The following is a 21321-nucleotide window of genomic DNA, read 5'->3' as shown; positions in this document are numbered from 1 at the left end:
CACAGGGATATCAGACATAAAAGATGATGTGCACCACAGGGAAGTAGCTGTTACGGTACTAATGGATGGGCTCAAGGAAAATCTGAATACCAGGGTACAAACCTCTTTACCTAACTAAAGAGGAATCACAGTAGATGCACTTAGAGAGTCTGCCGTGGAGCATGATAAAAAATATATGTAAGAGGAAAGAGGCGCAGAAAGATAGGCTAATGATGGTAAGTATCCAGGCATTAGAGGGACTACACACACAACCACAAACTTACAACACGTACAGAAAACAATATATACGACAGTGAGGTGTTATAATTGCCATAATTAGGGACACATAAGGAAGTACTGTAGAGAGGGAAGTTATGGGCCACATAAGAGGGAATCACATAGAAACCCACAGAGAAGACATGCGCAAGTTTCAGAAAATTCCCAAGTTACCCGCACACATCATAGCAGCAAATGCTTTGCGGGAGAGTGATAGCCAGCACTGGGGTCAGGTCATACCTGTATTCTACAACCAGTTAGGTTAACTGAGAATCTTAGGGAAGAACCTACAATGACAGTTGATATATCTGGTACAAAACAAACCTTTCTTGTAGATACAGTGGCGGCCAGGTCAGTGATAACTTCTCCTTTAAATCTACAGGTCACTAACAAATCCATTGCAGCTATGGGAGTAACTACATAGCTATGTAGAGTGCTACATTACCCTTTGACTAGACCCGCAGAGGTTACTATCGGGCCTCTGCACACCAAGCATTAATTTCTCTTGGCTGCAGCGACTCCTACTAACTAACTGGGCAGGGATTTGTTGTGCAAAATGGGATGTGTCATTTACTGTACCCCTGATGGTGTATTCCTAGACAGAAAAGAGAAGGTTGCACATGAGATTCAGGACATACTGAACACCCCACAAAGGTTAATGCTACACTCTGCCGTTCTAGAATAAAGTTCATCTCAGGTAAAGGAAATGTTATTGCAAATACCAGGTTCCCTATGGACCAAAGATGGACAGAACACTGGATTGATGGCGAACGTAGCTCCCGTAATGCTTAATCTGAAAAATGTCAGGCAAGCTCCAAAAATCCCACAGTATCCATTAAAACCAGAGGTGGAATTAAGGGTGTATCCTGTAATTGAGAGGCTGCTGCAACAAGGGATCTTAATTCGTACATCTAGCACAGTCAATAAGAAGATTTTTATACTTACGTTAAATCTCTTTCTCCGATTCCATCTGGGGACACTGCTACCATGGGGTTGTATGAGGGTGCATGGAGTTGGCACTTAAATGGTTAACAACTAAGTTTGCTGCTGACTCCCCTTTGCAACCCCACAGACCTCGGTAATACTAAAGTCCCAAGAAAAGGGCTCAACAACACAACTAAACGTAGAACAGCAAAACAGAGGAAACTCAGTGTCCCCCAGCTGGAATTGGAGAAAGAGATTTAACGCAAGTACAAAAATCTTCTTTTCTCCTTCATCCACACTGGGGGACACGGCTACCATGGGGACCTTCTAAAGTAGCTCCTAAGGGAGGGAATTCTCTGGTCTACTACTCAATATAGAGGTTCAAATCAGACGGGGCCAACGGAGGAACGTTGGGAGGCTGAACATGAATAACCCCCTGAAGGAAAGTACAAACATCAGGGAGGAAAGTCAACTGGCGCTGAAAGAAAATAGAAAGCGCAGAGACTTGAACCTTCAAAGAACTCAGTCTTAATCCCATCTCTTACCCATCCTGGAGAAATGCCAGAAAATGGCTAATCTAAAAAAGGTAGGGTTATGACACTTCTTCTCTACAGTACAGAAATCCTCCACACCTTGTGATAGATCTTAGCTGATACCGGTTTCCGAGCCTTTATGAGGGTCTCCACTACCCTGGAGAACCTCCTCGACCGTCAGAGGTTGGCTTCAACAGCCACGCCATTAAAGCCAACCGAGGTAAGTCCGGATGGTGTAAATGGTTCTTGACTGAAAAGATCGGGCCTGAGAGGAAAAATCCAGCCTGGCCCTTTCACTAGATGCAAGATGTTGATAAATCAGAGCCAAATGAGCCAATTTGGTGCCACCAGAATGATCGGAAAACCTTCCAACAGTACTCGCCTTAGAACCCGCGGAATCATCGGAATTTGTGGAAAGTGATATCCTAAACAAGAGTCCCACCTCATGAACATTACCTCCACAGCCAGAGAAACTCTGGTTCTTGCGCAGAATCTTGGAACCTAGTGATTGCGTCTGGATGCCATCAGAACCAGATCTGGCAGGCCCGATTTCTGGACTAACTCCTGAAACACCTGTGGATGCTGTTCCCGTTCTCCTGGAAGAATTGCATGTCTGCTGAGATAATCCGCTTCTAGTTGTTCACTCTGGGAATAAACACTGCAGAAATCGCTGGAACAAATTTCTCCATCTACAAGACCTGTTCCGTAATCTGCATAGCTTCTGCGCTTCTTGTTCCTCCTTGGCGATTTACATATGCCACTTCAGGGACATTGAAGGATTGGAGGTGGACTGGTTTTCCTTGAATGAGTTCCCTGGAGGGCTAACAGCATGGCTCTTAGCTCGAGAACACCTGTGGGCAGAAGCGCCTTCCAGTCAGTCCAAAGACCCTGGAAACAAAGCTGGAGAACAACAGCTCCCCAATCCTTCAGACTTGCATCTGTGGTCACCAGAATCCAAGACCACAGGACAAATGAAAGGCTCATCATCAGAGGTTCTTGAACTAGATACCATTTCAGAGGTTGACGAGTCTCCCTGGAGAGTCTGATTCTTTGGGTCTCCAGATGAAAAAGGGAAACACGACCATTCTCTTAGCAGATTCCACTGGAATGTACGAGGGTGGAAACCACCGTATGGGAGGGTTTCGAACATCGATACCATCAACCTTAGAATCCCCAAGCGCATGGAAGGACCAGGGTGACTGAGGATTAACCATACAGAGAGTTGTAGGGATCTGTATAGAAAGTTCTGGAAAAAGATCTTCTGAAAAGTGTCCATTATTAATCCTAGAAACCTCATCCTCTGTGAGGGCATCAACTGGGATTTGGAATAATTGATTATCCAACTGTGTTGCTCCAGAATTCGAATAGGCAGCGTCAGATGCTAAAAGAGAAAAGGACCTGATAAGTCTTTGAGGAGAAAATAGTCCAAGTGCGGAATAATGTTCTCTCCCAAGGTACATAAACGTTCTTCCATTACCGCCATAATCTTTGTGAAAACTCTCTGGCCTGTGAAAAGCCAAAGGGGAAAGCACTGAATTGATAATGGGAGCTTCCTACTGTAAAAAGAAAGGACTGATCCAATCCGAAACTTGTCTACTCATAGATGTTGGTTTAGCCCCCTTGAGGTTTAGAACTGATCAAAACGAACCGTCCTGTTTGGGCACCAAGAACAGGTTTGAGTATAGCCCCTGGTGTATCTGCCACTCTGGACATGACCCTCAAGATCCAAATATCTTAGGTGGACTGCGCCCAGATATTTGAATAATTGTAGGTGACCCCCTACCTCCACAGTCGCGAGGAGAGGATGGTCCCGTCATGCGGATTACAATTATTTTTTTTTTTTTAGGATCTTGGGATTTGGACGCCTTCTGGAGTAAGCATCGCTACCCGTTTGCGACTGTCCTCAAATTGCAAGGAGTCTACCTCTATTGGCGGGCTGAACTTAATAACTCATGTTCACAAGAAAGAATTTCCATAAAGACCCAAAACACGGAGTTCGTGATTTAGGGACATTCACAGGCAGGAAGGTACTTTTACCTCCGGTTGCTTGGCTAATCATACTGTCCAGTTCCAGACCAAACAGATAAAAAGTTTCAGCTAAGTGCGTGTATAAAGCATTATGTGTTTATATAAATACACATACATATCTTCTAACTCTACAGGGATAAACCCAGAGTTGTACCCAATACAATCATGTGTTAATATATATAACAGAATAATCCTCACAATAGAAAATTCTCAACAATAAGTTGATAACTATGTGAAATAATTAGTAAATATTCTATTTCTGCAGATATGTGTAAGGCAAAACTGATGTAAGGTACTCATCCCTCCAGAACCATGTCTAGGGCAGAGTATTCGCAGATAGAAAGCAACCTGTTAGACAGACCCAGTCCTCTGCTGATAGAGAGCAGCCCGTCAGTAACACACAGAATGCTGCTGATCAGTAGCAGTGATACCTGTAGTACCCACATATAGAGAGCAGCCTGACAGTCACACACACAGTATACACCGCTGATAGAGAGCAGCCTGTCAGTCACACACAGTATATACTGCTGATAGAGAGCAGCCTGTCAGTCACACACAGTATATACTGCTGATAGAGAGCAGCCTGTCAGTCACACACAGTATATACCGCTGATAGAGAACAGCCTGTCAGTCACACACAGTATATACTGCTGATAGAGAGCAGCCTGTCAGTCACACACAGTATATACCGCTGATAGAGAGAAGCCTGTCAGTCACACACAGTATATACCGCTGATAGAGAGCAGCCTGTCAGTCACACACAGTATATACTGCTTATCAGTGTCTGAGGTAAAACTGCTCAGGAGTTTCTTCAACTGTCTACTGTCCAGTTCCATGAACTGGCTTCAAGGAACAGACCAATTTCTGAAGGGGGAGCAGTCCTATAGGAAAATGACATGCTCCTGCTCAGTTTGTATATGTTATTTTAAAAGAAACAAACAGGCCATAAACAATCACACCACAGAGATAATAGATAGTATAATCACTTTTGTTTTGACCCTGGCTATTGCCTCAAAACAGTATGGAAATTAATCTCTGAATAATAGATTTAATCTCTCATAATCATTGACTGAACACTCATATAAACTACTGTCTCCATTAACTTTAGAGTCTTCTATAATAAAACTCTAAACTGTAGATAGATAGATAGATAGATATAAACAGTCTTCTCTCTATTACCACAAGAAACCTCATTCATACCCCATTCATACTGCACCAAAATCCCGGGTTTTTGCTGGGGCGAGCTCAAACGACCCGGGTCTTGGTGCAGTATGAATGGTACAAGTCAAAAATCCCGGGTCTAAAAACCCGGGTCTTCAACCCGGGATTTATCGAGGGGTAATTCCCGGGTCGGACCCGGATTGCCTGCACTATGAATGGTGCAACCCGGGTTTTTCAACCCGGGTTGCACAGAAAACAAGCCGATTGGCTGTCTGCCTGTCTCTGAAGGATGATGTCATCGGTGGGAGCCCGTGGAAGATTCGAACAATCACCACCCACTTTTGCATCATCTTTATGCGTCAAAAAACCAGTCACCTTTCAATGACATCACCATTTTTCAGCCAATGAAAACTGCTCTGGTGATGACTCCCACAAATTGCCAGGGCACAGACTTGTGCAGTATGAATGGGGTCAACCCGGGAAATTCCCAGGTCCAAGGTGCAGTATGAATGGTGTTTCTGAGCTGGGACGCTCCGAGCCCCGGCAAAAACCCGGCTTGAAAAACCCGGGATATTGCCGGGGCGGCAGTATGAAAGCGGTATTACTAGTTATTCCCCAGTGGGATACTTAGCTGCTGAAGACAGTTTTACATTGTGCACAAACGGCCCCAGGGTCTGTTTGCCCCACAGATAATCTGACAGAACATTGTGAACAGCTATGAAACTCTGTACAAGAATTCTTGTTCTTATCAGACATTATATTTCTTTTATTTTTTTTAATAAAAAAAATACAGATTAGGCAACTTTCACAGAGAAAAATACAGTAAAATAATTACTAGTTCTGACTGGCTAATAGCCTCAAAACAGTAATATAAATATCCGTGGTAATAATACTGTAAAAGTGGAAGATATTGTGAAAATTCAACTAAGTACAGATAGAGTCTAGTTCATAACCCCATATGCCTTTTGTAAACACATATATATACATAAATAAATGTGTATCTCTATATATCTCTATCATATATCTCTATCATATATATATATATATATATATATTTTATCTATATCTGCTGACTTATATTAAACAACTTCCCCCACTGAGGTACTTAGTGCAATTGTCAGTGAAGTGAGGCCAGCAGCAGATGGATTCTGCATTATATCAGTCAGGAGTCCTCTGAGGTAACTCTAGCTGAATTTTCCTGCCTTTGGAGTGCACCAATCAGCAGGGGGGGGGGGGGGCTTTACACTCCCAGCACTGGTGTTTTTCTTTTTTTTCTTTTAATATATATCCACTATGGGGTACTTAGCCGACACAAGGAGGAATTGTAAGGAGAAGCCAGCAGCAGTAGAACTCTCTGAGGTGCCTCTGAAGTCCGACTGCGATGACAGGAAAAAGCACAAATATTTCCCGCTCTCGCGCATACCACTGACAGACGGAGAATCTCTCACTCACTCCCCGCTGTCTGATGGTTCAAACGCCCAGAGGAAGCGTCTATCAGCCCAGGCTGCCACACTGCGCTGTGCTCCTGTATCAATGCCCATTCGGAATCCTTCCTAGGGTTCTATGAGATTCAAGTCCCCCGTCCGCCTCAGCGGGGGACATGGTATCTCCCAACATTGCGGATCGTCAACCGAGAGCAGCGCTCTCTGCCCGTGGCAACGCCGGACCCGTTGGGACAGTGCAGTGACAGACACATAGCGCTGTCACTGCCCGCAGCCTAAAGATTCTTCTGCTGGTCTTCTTTTTCTTTTCTTAAAAAAATAAATACGGAACATAGTTCCATTAGAAACCGAAGAGGAAAAAATTGTAAATCAACACTTATCCTCACCTAATATTACTAGAACAGAACAATAGTGTAGGTTTTATTATTTTTAAACTGCAAGTACTGCAGAGCAGTACTAAACACAGCCCAACTCCTTGGGCACTTAAACAAAACTGAGGTCTGTGGGGTTGCAAAGGGGAGGAGTCAGCAGCAAACTTAGTTGTTAACTATTTAAGTGCCAACTCCATGCGCCCTCATACAACCCCATGGAAGCAGTGTCCCCCAGAGTGGATGAAGGAGAAAGTCCAATCTTCCCAGTAAAGAAGAGTGGGGGGAGGGGCTATAGATTAGTCCAGGACTTAAGGGGAATTAACAAAGTTGTTGAGAGCCAATTCCCCATAGTGCCCAATCCAGCTGTCATCCTTATGCAGATTCCACCGTCTGCCAGTCATTTCACTGTCACTCATCTTTGTTTTGCCTTTTTTTCGGTTCCCCCTCACCATGACTGTCAATATCTCTTTGCATTCTCCTACAAGGGGGTGCTATATACATGGACGAGATATCCCCAGGGGTTCATTGACAGTCCTAGTATTGTCTCCCAAGCCTTACATGTCTGTTTGCAATCTTTCCAACCAAGCAATGGGTCTGTTCTAATTCAATATGTGGATGATGTGTTGTTGTGCTCTGATTTGTTGGTCATGTTTACATGATACTAAATTGTTGTTGTTTCATCTTTCACAAACAGGACACAAGGTTGCAAAGGATAAATTACAGCCATGTCAGATTAAGGTTAAATACTTGGGACACGGTCTCACCCAGGGGCTAAGACACTTGACAACGGACAGAATCCAGGCAATACAGAACATGACTCTGCCACAGAACAAACAGCAAATCCGTACCTTCAAGGGAATGTGCGGATATTGTAGAGCATGGATCCCATGTTTTTCTATTCTGGCATTACCATTGCAGGAGTTAGTCTCATCCTCAAACCTGAGCGTGTTACACACACAGAGGAGTCAGAGCAGGCATTCTTTAACCTTAAAGCTAGTCTGACTAGAGCACCTGCCTTGAGAATACCTGATTACAAAAAGCCCTTTGAGTTATATTGTCCTCCATAGCATCAGAACCACTCCCAGACCTCCTCTTAATATGTAACCCTTTGAGATACTTTTTGGCAGACAACCTCATTTTATCATAGGTCCACAGGACAATTTGAAGTGCAATAATGAAGTGACTGTACAATATCTCATAAAAATGAGCAAACAACTAAAACAACAGCAACAGAAACTGAAACTGCTGTCACTTGGTATGCCAGAAACAAACTGTCATGATGTTGAACCTGGGGAATATGTTCTGATCCGCAATTTCTTACGCTCAGGTTGTTTAACAGACAATTGGGAAGGCCTGTACCAAGTGTTGATGACCAGTATCACATCTCTGAAGGTAGCAGAGAGAGACACTTGGGCCCATTCTACTCACTGCAGGAAAGTCAACAAACCGGAGAAGGTACAAGACAAAGCTGAGACTGATGACACAGATCTGCCGACAAAGCTGAGACCGATGACACAGATCTGCCGACAAAGCTGAGACTGATGACACAGATCTGCCTCTTGTGAACCTGTTCCGGGAGACCTAAAGACTGCAGCTAAGACACCAGAGCCAAGGACGTTGCACAGACTATTATCCCTGCAAAGAAGTGGCGGTTTTTATATTTTTCTTCCAGGATATTTCTCATTTTTATTCTTTTTAGGACATTCTATTTTTGTGATGGAGGACGGATGACAGAGAAAAGGTCCCATAGTGGTATTGATGAAGTGGAGGTGGAGGAAAAGTTGATAGAACAAACCGTACAGTCTACTGTCAAACTCAGTTCAGGGGTCATGAAAAGATCTGCTAGCTCTGGAACTCGGTGACAGTATGAGGAGCTATTGTCTGAGGAAGATTGTATCTGTAAGTACTGTGACTGCCTAGTTGAAGAGAAATGCATCCAGCGATGCCAGTCCAATAGTAATCTGGATTTGGGTGGGCATCCTCTTGAAGATTATCACTCCCTAGTGTGTAAGGTCTTAAACCAAACTGAGTGCTGGGTGTGCTCTCATGTGCCTCAGGGACAACATAATAGCACAGTGGCCTAGTGGTTAGCACTTCTGCCTCACAGCACTAGGGTCATGAGTTCAATTCCCGATCATGGCCTTATCTGTGTGGAGTTAGTATGTTCTCCCTGTGTTTGCGTGGGTTTCCTCCGGGTGCTCCGGTTTCCTCCCACACTCCAAAAACATACTGGTAGGTTAATTGACTTCTATCAAAATTGACCCTAGTCTCTCCCTCTCTGTCTGTATGTGAGTGTGTGTCTATATTAGTGAATTTAGACTGTAAGCTCCAATGGGGCAGAGACTGATGTGAATGAGTTCTCTGTACAGCGCTGCGGAATTAGTGGAGCTATATAAATAAATGATGATGATGATAATATAGGACTGGTACCGTTCCCAGTAAACATCTCTGCGGTCCTTGAATTACGGGGAGAGAGGTCCATAGACGGGAGGTATAGAATCACTAGGTCCCCTAGTCTAAAGCTTCGCCAATACTCCCTAGATCGGTCTTTGTTGTGTCTAAATATCTCACATGTAAAAAGACTGGAGAATTGTAAGCTGACCTACCTGATCAGACAATGGCTCGCCACACCAGTATTAATGGGAGACTCAAAAGATCACCAATAATCAGGAATAGTGATGGACATCATAGATGAGGGAATATGAACAGACATAGGAGAGTATCCATTGGGAAAGTTCCTCTAGGTTATTGTCAAAATGTTATCTATGCCGACACTTGTCTTGAACAGATGGAGACACTAGGCATGGGTAGTTTCGTAAAAACTTTGTGCAATATTAGCAATGATCGTACTGTACCTTATGTCCTTCCAGATGATGTGTATTATGTTTGTGGAAGGAAGGCTTACTCCTGGTTAAATCCGAGTCCCAAGAGTTTATGTTTTCTAGGTAAATTGGTTCCCGAAGTTATGACCATTACGCATGATGAAATGATTGATATCCATAGAACTACATCACCTCTAATGTTATGACTCGCCGGGCTCTCTGTCAGAGTAACTAGATAGATAGATACATAGATAGCTAGATAGATCGTTAGTTAGGGATAGATAGGTAGGTATTTAGTTAAGTTTAGATAGCCACTGGGTGTTTAGATAGGTAGTTAGTTTAGCGATTAGATAGATTAGTTTAGGTAGATTAGATAGGCAGATAGATTAGCTAGGTACTAGATAGAGTCAGTTAGGTCTGTTCTCTGTCAGAATCTGCCCTCAATTCATGCTGTCATTATGCCTCACCTGGCCAGCCTGTTTCTCCTAGCTCAATCACCTGGTTTCCTCATCATCACCTGCAGCCGATTGGTTCTGCTCTCCTTAAATAGCCAGATAATCCTCTGCAGGATTGCCGGTAATACGTTTACCTTAGTGTTCTGCTCACTTGTGTTTTCCCTGTTCCTGTTGTTTCTTGCCGGCTTGTGGTATCCCCGTGTACCAGACCGTTCTTGTTCTTGTCAACTCTTCATTGGATTCCCTGTGTACTGACTCGGCTCAGCTTTGACTCTTCTCATGTGTGGATTACCGGTGTGCCAGACCTGTTTCAGAACCTGACTTTTCTCTATTGGATTCCCTGTGTACGGACCCTGCTTTCCCATTGACTATTCTACTATCTTCCTCTGGCTCCGGACTCAACTTTTCCACAGGTACTTTTAACTGTTTACATATATCACCGTGTGCCTATAATTGTAGTTATACCTGGCAACCGCCTAAGGACTGTTTCTCTCAAATCTCCGGACTCTCACCGGTACTGTTGATTGTAATTACCCTTGGCTACTGCCTACGTTCAGTTTCATCCTTACCTATCACTGCAAGTTCCGTTCCTTTCCGGACAAGCACCGGTACAGCAGTCGCTGTGTATCAGGGGACTTCTCTATCTACTTTTCCATATTTTTTCCAGTATATCAGTCTTGACACTATCCATCTCGGTGTCTCACTGGACTCCCTGCTACACTTCCTACTCTACGGTCTCGGTAACTCTATTCCTGGGTTCTCCCCAGCCAGTGCACATCTCACGACCGTCTGTTAGTCTGCAGCTAGGCTGTCCCCACCGCTAGAAGAAACAGTGACCACCAGATGGTCGGAGCAGACTCCGGATTTTGCTGTACTGGCTGAGGGGTTCCTAACATCTAATATATATACATACACACACACACACACACACACACACACACAGTATGAACATCGTTGCAAAAGAAATATGATTCCTGGCGAAGAACATGTAGCTTCCAAATTGATTAGTGAAACTACTGGTTTCCAAGTTATGGTTACATTCGATCCCACCAGGATCGCTCGGGGAACTTTACATTTTAGGTATATTCAAGACCTGGCTAAATTGATAGACAATATCACCGAGATGTATGATGACACTTTCAGGTATACAGGTAAGGAACTACATTATAAAAAGGAGTTAGTGCAACATAGACTGGTGTTAAATTACCTCACATCTATTACTGGTGGATATTTGGTGTCAAATGTTGCACATACATTACCAATAATACTGACGACCCCAAAGAATTTATTGACCGGAAAATGGACGAAATTTTACAATTAAAATGGGAATTTTGGAAGAACCATAATTCTTCACTGTACGAGATTAGAGAAAAGGTAGCAGGATCGTTCTTGAGGTTGAATCCTGCAAAATGGTTCTCAGGTCTAGGAGAGTGGGTGCATGAAATTGTGGCTAGTATAGGTATTCTTATATTTGGTGTCATCTTAGTATTGGCTTATGTGTCAGATGTGTTCCGACTGTGTTAAAGTGTGGAAAACGTTCTACTGAGGTAAACACTGAAAATGATACTGTAATGGTGATGAGAAGTACAGGAATTATGGTTAACGAAGAACTGCCATTATAATCCTGAAATAGAAAGCATAATTAGGTGATAGTTTTGTGCACTATCAAAGGGTGGAGCTGTCAAAGTCAAATAACTGGATATAGTCGTTTCAAATTAATATCCATCAATCTGATTGTCTTTGTCTGAAAATATGCAAATAGGACGCTACAGCATGGAAGGGTATATTTACCCACAACACGTACAAATACTTTTGCACACATTTGCACTTAGATTTTCACTTGTAAATAGTTCACCTTAAAATAGTTCCAACGCACAGTCATTTATAACCAAATGTAATAAGAGTTTATACATGAATATAATAATGGTAAAATCACTTTATTATGATCTAAGGTTCAGGATACAGGAAACATATCATGTTTAGTATCATTCTAATCTCCTATTCAGCTAAGAGATTGCACCTTGCGTATGCAAGTTAAAGATTATAGGGAATTAATGATCAGAATAGTATTGTGTGTGTAATGCAAATAGACCAGTTTCAACCAGCTTCCTGCTGGAAGATTAGTATGCAGCTGTTGGGAGAGCTGACCCCCACCCTTGGAGGGCATTGTTTGAACTGACCTATGGACTGCATTATACTGGACTGTCCCAAAGACTGAACCATTGGAAACATACCAAATCATCTCTATTGTTTTCAATGTAACACCAACTGTATATATATATATATATATATATATATATATATATATATATATATATATATACTGAGCTCTGGGACCATCAGACAGTCATCTTGACCACAGACTTCAGGATTGAATGACTGTATGCTGGATCCAGAGCGCCTGCATATGTAATCGGCTGTATTTATTTTATTGAATTGTTACTCTGATACTTTTTGCAATTAAATCGCACTGCGAGTTGAAACAACACTATTCGAAGTGGACAATTTTCATTTAATAGCAACTAGACGAAAATAACAGCACATAACCAAATCCTACACTTTGTGTACTCAGCTCAGATTTTCTACCTTCCAATTTTGCCTACAGTGTGAAACACCGCAGTGTACCCCAGTGGGGCAACCTCTCTTTGTATCTCATCCATACATCATCTGGTGGGTTCCCCCTTGGATAAAATATCCCAAGTTCTCACATAGGTAATATTTCACAGGGGCAGTGCATAGGGAGGATTATGAGTAATGTAAAACGATGTCTCATTCCCATTGATCCATAATTGAGTCACTAAAGGGACGTCCATTGTACTGATGTAAGAAATTTAGTGAGAGGGAGACTGGTCAGATCCTTTGGCTGGTAGCACACAATGATGTGATGTGAGGAGGAGAACATGAGGCTAATAGTAGCTGATGGCTTCTGACTCCCCCTCTGGGCAGATCCACTTTCTTTGTAGTGACTGAAGGAGAATGTGTGATTCCTTTCTGTAATAAGTGTTAACTACTCACCAGTGCTGATATCTGTAGGGATTTCCTCCTCCTTACACTGCTGATCACCCCTCACAAACTCCTCTTCTTCTTCCTTTATATCTTCCATCTTAATATCAGTCAGGTTATCACCCTAAATAATCCACAAAATAATAAAAATACCACTTTCATAATGTCTGATTTAATTGATTGAGATTAAACAGAATAATAGCAATAAGTATAAGACCCCAACAACTGCTCTACAGCTCATATAGTGAAAAGTCACTTTGATATCCTGGTGAGACCCTGAATTTCATCTACCTGATTCTCCTGCAGGATACTGTGATTTTCCTTTGTACAATCCTGTGAATAAAGAGGACACGGACATCTCTCTGGGGTATCTCTGTTACAAGAACTATCGGTAGAAGACACGCAGTGACTGAATACACTGTTTATAAGAAATTATTAGATAATGTGTGTATCTAGGTGGCCCTCAAAACTGCTCTGTCGTTTACAATAAACGATTGTCACCTCTTACCCAGTGATGTGAGCGGCCGGTGATTCTCCATCATCATGTCCTTGTTTCCTTTTAAATTCACCTGCTCCTGCATGGAAAAATAGACATTAATATTCTGACACCTTATAGGAACCTGACAAATTCACAATGATATAGCGATCATCCAAATATATCCCCTGGTGTTACTGTATAATGTCCCATTCCCAGCAGTCACCTCTCCGGTCACCAGCTGGATGATCTTGTTGGTTAGTTCCAGGATCTTCCAACAGATTTTAACATTGCGAGCAGGGCCCTCTCACCTCTCTGTCCATCAGTATTACCCAGTATTGTTTTATTACTGTGTTTGCTACCAATTGTAAAGCGCTACAGAATATGCTGGCACTATATAAATGATGATGATCTTCTGGTCATAGTTGTGAGTGTGGTGGAGGCACTGTGATGGGGATCTGGGCCCTGCTCAATCCTCCTGACACACGGTGATAGTTCCTGGGTGTCACATGCTCACCCGATGTATTTGTTACTACTGTGTAACCCAGTGTAAGGACAGAGATATAAATAAAAAAGGTTAATTGACCATTTAGATTATTTTTAATGGGTTAATTGTGGAAAAAAGTGCAATATATTTTTGTGACATTCCCAGAATACTTCACCTCTCCAGTCAGTAGGTAGATGATCTCAAAGGTGAAATTCAATAAACATTAATAACTTGATTTCTAACCTTGTCCATTCTTAACGTGTCCATGATAGGATATCTACAGGACTGCCTCTTTAATAGTCACCTTTTCTTTAACCACACTACACTCGATGAGATACACTCGAACAGATGAATCACTTTGCAAATGGGTGGGAACAAACTCAAATGTAAAACTAAGAATAAAAAAACAGAGTGAAAAGCACGCCAAACAAACTGCTCGTTACACAGGTTTGGCTGAACCACTTTGCTGTTTATTTTCTTGCCAGGATGGATAATGCAGCCTCTGCAGTGTCTTCAGCAATCACACCAAACATATTCAAATATTTACAAAGTCCCATAGTCCCAACGCTGGCTATTACAGTTAGTTCCCTAACTGGACACTTGTTGGCACCAACACACAGCTCAAACCCAGATATTTCAGCTTCCTGTCAGGCATTGCTCTAGCCGATTCCTTAATTGATTAGACCAGGTGTGTGTGTGTGTGTGTGTGTGTGTGTGTGTGTGTGTGTGTGTGTGTGTGTGTGTGTGTGTGTGTGTGTGTGTGTGTGTGTGTGTGTGTGTGTGTGTGTGTGTGTGTGTGTGTGTGTGTGTGTAGATTTTACCCACTTTGCACCTTTAGGCTTTGGTTTCACAACTCTTTCCACTATTAAGCGGTGGCAGGGTGTCCCAATTTCCACAACAGTAATTGCAAATATGTTGCGTTAGTCCAGCAAATTAAATTATTATAATTTTTTTTTAAATCTATATTAATACAGTAGAAATTTATCAACTGTGGAATCGCAACCAGAAGACAGCTGAGTCTAGATATATTGTACACCAGTCAACAAATAACAGATGGAGAGAGGGGGTGTAGCTTGTATTTATATGCAGACTATTCACTTTCACCCCTGCTCATATCTGCCTTTATACTATGTATATAATCCCCACTCTTCCTGTAATGGAAAAAATACGCGTTATCATTCCCTCGTCAAATCATCCCTTATCCATACTCCCACCATATACAATTTAAACCAAAGGCAAATTCTAACATAGATAGAGAAGGGACAATTAGAGATAGTAGGAATCATACAACCAATAATGTGTAGGAGGCTGTTATGAAGGACCATGGGGTGTTCCTGTGGAGGTGTTTAGCTCTTCACACAAGGGACTAGAGGTCTGAGGCTGCGATCTCCCCAGAAAATGTTGCCAGCTGGGTGCAATTAAGAAGTATCCGGGCCAGGGCAATGTAATACTTCCCAATAATAATAATAAAAATCTTTAAAACCTTATAGCGGCTTGAACTGAAGAATAACATTTTATATATTAATTCTTCTCCTCTTCTGAGTGGCCCAGATGTCTACAACATTTTCATAATTAAAGTCTGTTGACTCTGGTCCCTGTAGTGTAATCAGCATCAGATTATGTAGTGTGTTTTGCTTCATGCGATTCCTTAAACAGGTTTTAAGTCGTCAACACAAATTAGCAACAATATGGCGCTCAACCCAATGTCCACCTATTGATACAATGCTTATATACACTCAATAACACTCCCTTATACATTTAAGGTGGCTGCCAGCATTTGAACAACGAGGTGGTAAGTCTGATAAGAGTAGTAATCTGAAAAGTGTGGGAGAAGAAACGAGATGTCTACTATGTGTAGTATTATTGGCACAATCAGCCCATTAAAACAAAGTGATTATTTGTATGCGTACCGGGTGTATGAGTAAAATAGGCATATCAGTATGGTTATCCCAAGTCACATTTGCATCAGCAGTTACTGGATCTTAGAACTCCAAACAAGGGTACCATAAAAATAGAAACACTGTGTCAGGCACGGAACCCGCTGACCACCTGGTTGGAGTCTGACACTCCAACCTGCCTCTGGTCGCTGCTCTCCTCTCTCATCAGGTCCCATCTTGCCTGTCAGAACTGCGCATGTGCAAAACTGGCCTTTTCAAAACTCCTTCCAGTCACCTGATTGCCTACCAGCCCTGTCTATTTAAAGCACCCGTCTCATTACCTGAGTGCCAGATCTCCTCTCCTGTCTAGAACCTATATCATTCAAACTCAAACTTCCTGTCTCTTTGCGTATTTCCAACACATTCCATGTTTCTCTCCTTAAACCCTTGGTCATCAACCGCTTTTCCACCAACAAGACCACGCCATCATCTCTCCCTCTTCAAATGGGGGAATTAGCCAAATCCTGGACTGTAAGCTCTCACGTGGCAGAATCAAATATTTGGAAGATTGTAAGAGTTTCGGCCCGGAAGAGTGTTCCTGGTTCAATTCTTCTGATGTCAACATTCCATTCCTAGTGCAGAGGTTCCACTCCAGATTTCCTAACAAACTCAGAATCAGGTGTTCGGTGCCCACCTACAAAAGGGGGGGGTACTATCAGGCACTGGACCCGTTGACCACCTGGTTGGAGTCCGGCGCTCCCACCTGCCTCTGGTCGCCGCTCTCCTCACATTGGGTCTCTGTGGTGTGCACCATCTGGCCTGTCTAAACTGTGCATGTGCAAAACTGGTCTTTTCAAAACTCCTTCCATTCACCTGATTGACTGACTGCCTATCAGCCCTGTTTATTTAAAGCACCTGTCTCCTTTCCTGAGTGCCAGATCTTCAGGTCTCCTCTCCTGTCTAGATGTATTCCAGTCTCGCTCCTGTTTTCCCAATGCTGCTGAATACTATTACCATTACCTGCTTCCAGCTCTTCGGTGTTACAGTGTTATTCCGCTGCAAAGTATTACTACCTTTACCTGCTGCCAGCTCTCTGGTGTTACAGCGTCATTCTTCAGCAGATGTTACCACCTACACCTGCTCCCAGCTCTCCAGTGATTCAGCACTATCCTGCTGCAGAGTGTTCCACCAGTCTCCACCTCCTTCACATCGGTGCTTCTGTTCACCACCTACTTGCAGACCATCGCACCTCCTTGCGATCCGGACTCTAGATGCTCTCCAGCTCCCGAGGACCTCTATGCCTTAACTACCTGCAGGCCATCGCCCTTCCTCATGATCCTGACCCTATGGGGACTCCTAGCTCCACGGTACCTCTGTAGCGCATTTACCTACAGATCATTACTTCTCATTATTACTCCGATCAGCAACCATCTTACTCCTGTGACATGGTTCTCCTCTCGGTCTCGCTTGTGACCCTCTTTGAGGACTGCGGTTAGGAAGCCACAAAGTCCAAACTCCCTTGCGGGGGTCCCTGGGTAATACCTCCCTCTCCGTTAGACTCTGTGCCTCTTGGAGGGTAGCGTGAACTCAAGCAGACCATATGTGTTTTTCCAGATCCTAGAGCGTGACACACTGATAACTATAGTACAGTAGTTTTGCAACTCAATAATAAAACACCCAAATAAAGTGCATATGCTAACAGAAAGATAAAAAAAAATGGAGGCTTATCTCCACAAATCCTTTATGCTGTGCCTCTCCAGGACCACTTCATGTAACTCCAAGCAAGAAGATAAAGGACTATATAGTGTAGTATTTAATGCATAATTTAATATAAATTTCATAAAAATATACGCTCAAAATTCTTGTAAGACAATTATATTTGTGATTGAATTCAAATGCATACAAATACTATTGTACTGAATATATCTGAACTTCTTCAATAAAATGTCTACAAAATAAAAAAAACATACACTCACAAAAGAGAAGATTGCTTATCTATAATTTCAGCCGTCCTAAACTGATGTCTGAATCAAAGTAAATGACAATTGTTACAGTTACTGAATCATTCAAAACCTGTCACAGTAACTTCCGTCCCATAACTCTCAATTACGTTGATGTAAATCACAACCTCCGTCCCTCAAGTAATATAGTGTCAGAGCTTCCCACCAATGTGTCACTAATTAACGGTGTGTGTTAGCAGCGGTTTAATTCTTCTTTACAACAAAATGTACAGACCCCTCCCCTCTATATAATATTAACATAATATAATATGGATATAATAAACAGTGTGTGCTGGGAGCTGTCTTATTCCTCCTCATATATCACTGTACAGACCCCTCTCCTCTATATAATAATAATAACATAATATAATATGGATATAATACACAGTGTGTGCTGGGAGCTGTCTTATTCCTCCTCATATATCACTGTACAGACCCCTCTCCTCTATATAATAATAATAATAATAATATAATATGGATATAATACACAGTGTGTGCTGGGAGCTGTCTTATTCCTCCTCATATATCACTGTACAGACCCCTCTCCTCTATATAATAATAACATAATATAATATGGATATAATAAACAGTGTGTGCTGGGAGCTGTCTTATTCCTCCTCATATATCACTGTACAGACCCCTCCCCTCTATATAATAATAACATAATATAATATGGATATAATACACAGTGTGTGCTGGGAGCTGTCTTATTCTTCCTCATATATCACTGTACAGACCCCTCTCCTCTATATAATAATATAATATATATACAGGGCCGGACTGGGACTAAAAATCATCCCTGGCATTTGAAGCAGACAGGCCCACCTCTGTTGATGAGCAGGAAAAAACTGTGTTACAGCGGCGCCAAGGGCGTGACCACATTATGTTGGGGGTGTGGTCAACATGGGGCATTGATACATACAGTATAATAAAACATTACATTTTTCAGGTCCTCCCCATCCACATCATGCCACCTCCCACCCCAGAAACACATTACAACACCCCAGTCCACTGTACTTATCTATGCTTCTGCTGCTGCTGACATCCATCAGGGTGGGAACTTCCTGTTGAGTGAGCAGGGAAGCTCTTAGCCTCACAAAATTAAGGAATCTCATGCGGCTTAGAGCTCCTCGGCTTGCTCTGCAGGCTGTGTCCTGTACGGGAACTGGGAGCAGCTATCAGATTCCTCCTGCTAACCAGAGCTGGATTAAGGCTCGGTGGGTCTTAGGCACTTAAGACAGGGTGGCTCCTATGATGTTATATGGTTATTAGACACATTTTCAATAAATACACAGGCAATACTGTGAGCACTACTGTTAGCTGCACACAGTTCTGCCTTAACAAGCAGTACAATGTGAAGTAGGACATACCTCCCAACTGTCCTTGCAGTCAGACCAAATCCTGACTAAGCGGGAGAGTCACCCACCAAATTCAGTACAGTTGGCAGACTGTCCTGGTCTCTCCTACCTGTCTTGTCATTGTCACCACTTGTGGCTGCTGGTGTCTTTAGATCAGTTGCTGCTTGTCTGGATCCTAAAATGTTGGATGCCCTATTTGGAAAAAAAAAAATAGGTACATGAAATTTAGAAAACTCCAACTAGCACCGCTTTTAAATCAATAGAGCACCCACTATTTAAAATTAGGCCTCACTCCAGCCCCAACATTAAAATAATAGTATTCCCATGTAATAAATAAACCTATTTCCCTCCCTACATACAGCCCCAGCATTAAATTAATAGTATTTACATTTCATAAATATACCTATTTCCTGCAACCATCACTGCCATTATATTCATAGTCACATTTAATAAAGAGACCTCATTCTCCCCAAACTCAGCCTCACATTCAATAGCCCCCAAACCACCCCATCTTAAATTAATAGTCCCTACTATTACATTACCTCAACATTATCCCGCAAACAAAATAGCACCCATTAATTATCCACCATCTACCTCACACACACATTGCCAAAAGCTCCCTGTGCGATCACACACACATTACTGTGCCCCTTCATCATCACCACGCTATGCCCCCTTATGATCGCACTGCACCCTCCATGCTGCTCCCCCCCCTTCATCACACTCTGCCATGCTGCTTTTACCCCTCTTCATCACCCTGTGTCATGCTGCTCCCCCCCTTCTTCATTCCCCTGTGCCTTTTATCTCCCCCCCCCTTTCTTCATCCCCCTGTGCCTTTTATATCTCCCCCCACTTCTTCACCCCCCTGTGCCTTTTATCTCTCACCCCCTTTCTTCATCCCCCTGTGCCTTTTATCTCTCCCCTCCTTTCTTCATCCCCCTGTACCTTTTATCTCTTACCCCATTTCATCATCACCGTGACTTTTATCTCTCCCCTCCTTTCTTCATCCCCCTGTGCCTTTTATCTCTCCCCCCCTTTCTTCATCCCCCTGTGCCTTTTATCTCTCCCCCCCTTTCTTCATCCCCCTGTGCCTTTTATCTCTCCCCCCCTTTCTTCATCCCCCTGTGCCTTTTAACTCTCCCCCCCTTTCTTCATCCCCCTGTGCCTTTTATCTCTCCCCCCCTTTCTTCACCCCCCTGTGCCTTTTATCTCTCCCCCCCTTTCTTCATCCCCCTGTGCCTTTTATCTCTCCCCCCCTTTCTTCATCCCCCTGTGCCTTTTATCTCACCCCCCTTTCTTCATCCCCCTGTGCCTTTTATCTCACCCCATTTCTTCATCCCCCTGTGCTTTTTATCTCTCCCCCCCCTTTCTTCATCCACCTGTGCTTTTTTTTTTTTTTAAAAAGTTTTATTTTTGAGAAGGTCAATAATGAGCATCAGTCCAAGACAAAATCTGTTACAATCAGGTTATACACATTCAGGGACTAATACAAACATTGTGTATCATATTGAGAATATTGAGATTGACCAAATTTTAGCTATAGGGATAGAAGAAGAAAGAAACAGAAAGTAGGCCAGTCAGAGAAAAGTGGGCAAAATAGATTAGGAGGCGGTGTGGCAGACCGCCAATAGAAGAGAAGAGAAAGAAGGCAGAGCAAGAAATAGAGAAGTAGGGGGAGGGGGGGGGGGGAAGGTAGCGGGTTGAGGAGGGATATCAAGTGGAGTGTTTTAGAGGAGTCATAGGGCAAAAGGAATTTGGATTTGAAAAAATGACATCCAAGGTTTCCAGACTTTATTAAATGATTTAGAGGTGTTGCGCAATATGCATGTCATAAACTCCATTTTGTTTGAGTGCCAAACTCTATTAATAATTGTCTGCATAGTAGGCACGATGGGTTGTTTCCAATTAGTGGCAATTTCACATAGTGCTGCAGAAACTATGTGGTGGAACATTTTTGTTTGGTGTTTAGTTGTGGATGGAATTCCAAGTGGGAGAAGGAAAAATCTGGGAGAGACCGGGATGTCAATCTGCAGAATCTGAGATGCGAAGTTCCGTAGTTCCGACCAGTATGGGGCAATCTTGGGGCACTGCCACCAAATATGGAGGAAGGACCCTTCTGACCAGCATCCT

At 42.8% G+C, this 21321-nt stretch overlaps 2 protein-coding genes across 2 annotated transcripts in view; both read right to left on the bottom strand.

Annotated features, from left to right (window-relative positions):
- Nucleotides 1–21321, bottom strand: part of LOC142151051 (uncharacterized) — a 106537-nt gene that overhangs the window by 6456 nt on the left and 78760 nt on the right. The gene's annotated exons all lie outside the window — the stretch shown is intronic.
- The window catches only part of LOC142151064 (uncharacterized), a 94507-nt gene that overhangs the window by 66936 nt on the left and 6250 nt on the right, over nucleotides 1–21321 (bottom strand). The window contains exons 2-3 of the mRNA XM_075206360.1: nucleotides 13503–13569; nucleotides 13007–13118 (exon numbers count right to left, since the gene is read on the bottom strand). Coding sequence (XP_075062461.1) covers nucleotides 13007–13094 — 88 coding nt within the window. The 5' untranslated portion in view covers nucleotides 13095–13118; nucleotides 13503–13569. The remainder of the gene's footprint in view (nucleotides 1–13006; nucleotides 13119–13502; nucleotides 13570–21321) is intronic.

This window comes from Mixophyes fleayi, chromosome 4 (genome assembly GCF_038048845.1).
Source record: "Mixophyes fleayi isolate aMixFle1 chromosome 4, aMixFle1.hap1, whole genome shotgun sequence".
Lineage (NCBI taxonomy): Eukaryota > Metazoa > Chordata > Amphibia > Anura > Limnodynastidae > Mixophyes > Mixophyes fleayi.
Note: the sequence above shows the minus strand (reverse complement) of the source record. Positions and strands in the feature narration are given on the sequence as shown.